The sequence below is a fragment of the Lithobates pipiens genome, unplaced genomic scaffold (genome assembly GCF_037356315.1).
Source record: "Lithobates pipiens isolate NorthernLeopardFrog02 unplaced genomic scaffold, aLitPip1_a1.2 Scaffold_22, whole genome shotgun sequence".
In the NCBI taxonomy this organism is placed as follows: Eukaryota; Metazoa; Chordata; class Amphibia; order Anura; family Ranidae; genus Lithobates; species Lithobates pipiens.
The window spans coordinates 7065855-7070517 of NW_027507784.1; the positions used below are offsets into that span (position 1 = coordinate 7065855).

The 4663-nt window shown below is 45.3% G+C and overlaps 1 protein-coding gene across 1 annotated transcript; it reads right to left on the reverse strand.

Moving 5' to 3' along the window:
* Positions 1–276: 276 nt before the first annotated feature.
* Positions 277–1635, reverse strand: LOC143925306 (olfactory receptor 1G1-like). Its single transcript, XM_077449888.1, has one exon. It carries the CDS (start codon positions 1528–1530, stop codon positions 568–570), a length of 963 nt encoding a protein of 320 aa, XP_077306014.1. The 5' UTR covers positions 1531–1635; the 3' UTR covers positions 277–567.
* Positions 1636–4663: the final 3028 nt, after the last annotated feature.

A 4663-nucleotide genomic window follows, 5' to 3' on the forward strand; every position in this document is an offset into this window, starting at 1 on the left:
GGGACCGTGATGTAAGTGGAGGGCTCTCTGGTGACCCTGATGTAAGAAGGGGCTCTCTGGGGACCGTGATGTAAGTGGAGGGCTCTCTGGGGACCCTGATGTAAGGGGGAGGTTCCCTGGGGACCCTGATGCAAGGCTAGGGCTCTCTGGGGACTCTGCTGTAAGGGGGGTTCTCTGGTGACCCTGATGTAAGTTGGGGCTCTCTGGGACTCTGATGTTAGTTGGGGGCTCTCTGGGGACCTTGAAACAAAAAAGCTATTTATATTTACAGTGGAATGTTTTTATTTATTTTTTTGCGCAATTGCGTATAGTTTATATACTGTCTTTGTGCGTGTTTGCAAAATTAAAGTGGGCTGGTCTGGGTAAAGTCCAGGGCCAAATTTTTGTCCCAGTCCAGCCCTGACCCTCGTACCTATCAGTATACACTGTCCAAGGAAACAACCGCCGTGACCATCATGAAGACTCTGCAGAAAAATCCAGAACTTTATAATAAAGCAAATATGACTTTGTGTTCTGAAGGAAGACTGAATTTAACAAAACCCAACATGGAGGACCATTAAAACAACCCTAAGATTGAAGTTCTTCTCTGGTCATGGACCATGATGATATGAATCCTGTTTTGACCAGAGTTCTGTGAAGGGCACTTTTAAGTTCACGGTTTCTCAGACTGTATATAAGAGGATTCAGGAAAGGGGTGAAAAACGCATAACCTACTGAGAGCATCCGGCTTGCTGGAAAAGTATTAGTGCTCACATAAAAGTAGTTGAATATACTGGTAACATAAAAAATAGAGACCACCGTGAGATGGGAACTACAAGTGGAAAAAGCCTTCCATCTTCCATCTTTGAGCTTTATTCTCAGGATGGTTTGGAAGACATGGACATATGAAATAAAAGTGACAGCACTGGCACTGACTCCAAAAACTCCTGCTTGAAAACTTAGAAGAAAGTAGTTGAGATACGTGTCAGAACATGACAGTTGGATTAGCTGGTACAGTTCACAGAACAAGCCCGGGATGGTGGTGAGGCCACAGAAGACCAATCTTAGGGTACAAAGTGTGTGCACCAGAGAGCAGAGGGCGCTGATGATCCAGACGCTGGATGCCAACTGAACGCACAAGTGAATGCTTATCATTGTAGTGTAATGGAGAGGATGACAGATGGCAACATAGCGGTCATAGGACATAACTGCTAACAGGAAGGCCTCTGTGACGAAAAACCAAGTAAAGAAGAAGACCTGGGCTATACAAGATGAGTATAAAATCAATCTGTTTCCAGTAAAGATACTCGAGTACAAATGAGATGCAGACACAGAGGCAGTGAAGATGTCTAAAAGTGAGATGTTCCCCAAGAAAAAGTACATTGGGGTGTGCAGGTGGGAGTCTGAAACCAACAGGGAAATGATGAGAAAATTGCTGGCCAGTGTGGGCACATAGATGAGGAAGAGCAGCAGAAATACTGGGGTCTGGGAATCGGTAAAATCTGAAAAGCCAAGCAAAATGAATTCAGACTGAGAAGTTTGATTTCCCATTATAACTTTCTTTTTTTTTTATATATATATTTTTAAAGATTTTTAGATGTGCCTTAAACTCCTCAGTGCTTTTTTTGCTGCTTCCAGGATCACCTTGGGCCACCGGCTCACAACTGCAATATTTGCCATGTCTTTCAAAAACATGAAAAAAATGAATTAGCAAACTTTATTTAAACGTTACATATATTTATATAAGCTTTGATGCATTTTGGAAACTTTATTTTATTTTTTTAATGCAGCTAACACATGGTATATATGTTTTGCAGTGGGGGGGGGGCTGTGAAACAGGTTTGAATGGCAGGAAAGTGATCGACGGGCAGGGCCACACTTACCATTGGGCTTGACTGAGCTCAAGCCCATGGGCCCCGCCCAATAGGGGGCCCCACAGGCCCCGCCAAGATACATAGCCAAGGCTCAGCTCCGCTCACAGCCACGCCCAGTCCCGTCCTATGATCGACATAACACAGTGACTGGGCGTGACTGTGAGCCGAGCCGAGTACACTCTTGGGTCTGTGAGAGGACCCGAGAGCCGCTGAGAGCTGCCGAGATACACAGGACTCTGTATCTCGTCTGCGCCATTTTTAAACTTCAATGACAAGGCTGCAATGACACTGGACAAGTCTGCAGATGGACACTGATAAGGCTGCATTGATGGGCATTTAAATTTAATTTTTTTCCTTAAAATTCCCTCCTAAAATTGGGGTGTGTGTTATACGCCGATAAATACGGTAATGTATAGAAGGTAGGGTCCGAAAGTGACTCAAGCCCAGGGGTCCCCACCACCCTAAGTCCTGCCCTGTTGACAGGATATATGTTCCTCCACAGATTCTTCGTTTTGCAATCTAAGGTAATGGCAGCAGTAAAACGGAAATTGTATCAAATGCTTACCGGGATTTTCCTTTCCGGACGCCAAACCATGGCAGCATACTAGTGATAGAGCTCCGCCCACTAGTGTGTTTAGGTTTTGTGCTGCCCTAGGCCTGACTGAACTCGTGCACCCCTAATTTAAATATGGCCCAACCCTTCCTGACAAGGCCACACCCATTTGTTGTTTAAGATCCGCCCTGAAATTTTTGAGTGGGGACACTAGTTCTGATGGCCTGGGGTGGGAATGGATTCCCTTAAAATTTCCTCTCACTTCCTGTTTGGCTATGGGACAGGAAGTGACGGGAAATCCCTGCAATGGGACAGGGATGGTAAAAAAATAAACTGCCAGGGGCTATAACACTCCCTTATTCTATCCAAAATGAAAAAAAATAGTGTTGTTTATAGTTCTACTTTAAGCACAAATTTCTTATAATTTTATGGAGAGGACTTATGCCGCGTACACACGACCGGACTTTTCGAGGGACTAGGTCCAACGGTCTTTCTGACGGAATTTCGGCAGAGTTCTGACGGACTTTCCGAATGAACGGACTTGGCCACACACAATCCCACCAAAGTCCGACGGATTGGAACGTGATGACGTACGACCGGACTAGAATAGGGAAGTTCATAGCCAGTAGCCAATAGCTGCCCTGGCGTCGGTTTTTGTCCGTCGCATACACATGAATGGATTTCTCGGTCCGGCGGAGGTCCAGTGGGAAAATTTAAAACATGTTCTATTTCTAAAGTCTGCCATATTTTTGGCAAGCAAAGGTCCGATGGAGTCCACACACGATTGAATTGTCCGACGGACCCGTTCCGTCGGACCTTTGCTGTCAAAAATTCAGGTCGTTTGTACGCGGCATAAGAAGATATAACCATGCCAGTGGTGCAGCAGAAAACATATAGCACAGTGAGGAAGGTTTGTGGTCCAGGATGATAGGACAGTCAAAATTTGAAGTGCCGCTCCCCCCCACAGTTGCGGAATGCTGGCCGTCCGTATACCGGAAGCAGCGTGGCTGCTTTATGGGGGCGCTAGACTAATTTGCCTCTCAGCCCAATCTGCCCCATAAGACTGGCGCTACACTAATAGTGTAGCGCAAGCCAGTGGGGACTCTGTCCGTGTTGCCCTAGGCCTGGCCCCCCCCCCCCATTCTTTATATATACTGTAAACCTGTACGCTGTCATGGTTTTGCGTCAAGAAAGGAAAATTACGGTAAGTATTTTATACAGTTTTCAATTTTCCAGTCGCCAACTTGGCAGCCTACTAGTGATAAATAACTAGCTGCCAGGGTGGGTTCTGCTTGTCAAATCAATTTTTTAATTAGGAAGGAACAGAAGACTGCATAGTCCTTCCTCCAAAGTCCACTGTTGACAAGGCACCTGGGTCTACTCTGTAATACTTGAAAAAGTTATGCTGGGATGACCATGATACCTCCCTACAGATGTATTCCATAGATGCTCTCGAACAGGCTGCTTATGAGGCTGCAACCACTCTGGTAGAGTGCACACGACCCCTCGCCCTATTGTACAACCAAGCCTGCTAGAGTCCAGGCAGTAGCCTCTTATTTACTTACAAGATAATCTGAAAGGAGCAATTGTGGACAGATACTTCTTTAAAGTTCTGAAAATCTCCCACTCATGTGACTTTCCTGTGTGATCTCCTGGAAAGTTAGATAATGCACAGATGTCTGTTAAATGGAGGGCCATTGCTACCTTTTAGTACAAGATGACCTACAAGATGCAATTCTCCTATTTCTGTAAAGAAAACAATATGTTTTTGGAGCTCAAAAAACTTGCATCTTGGACATCCTTCTGCTTGAAAATGGTTTAACTGACAGGAAATCCAGCAACACTGATCAGCCTCACTTGGGATAGACTCTCCTTCTTGGTGGTTGAGTCCTCACGACCGCCTTAAAAAATTGTGCAACTAAAGAATCTTTGGCCCTTGTAAACGTTGTAATGGCCGATACAACCGACACTTGCAACCTCAATGAGTATGGGTTAAGGCCCATGTCTCATCTGGTGTCCAGGTAAAACCAAGGCCTCTGTGGCCAATATGGAGGAATGGCTATGACTATCATATTCTCTCTTGACAGCCTCAAGAGGAATCTCATTATGAGAGATGTTGAGGGAAATTTATAGGCTAGATTGCGGTTCCAGGAGAGACCAAAGCATCTGTCTCATTTGCCTAGGGGTGCGAAAACCGGGTCAGATATTTCTTAAGTTTGTGATTGCTGTGGGAATCAAAGCGGTCTGTCTGTGGTAG

Bases quoted from the DNA above. Each gene is read 5' to 3' on its own strand.
- LOC143925306 (XM_077449888.1), bottom strand. From the start codon at position 1,530: ATGGGAAATCAAACTTCTCAGTCTGAATTCATTTTGCTTGGCTTTTCA.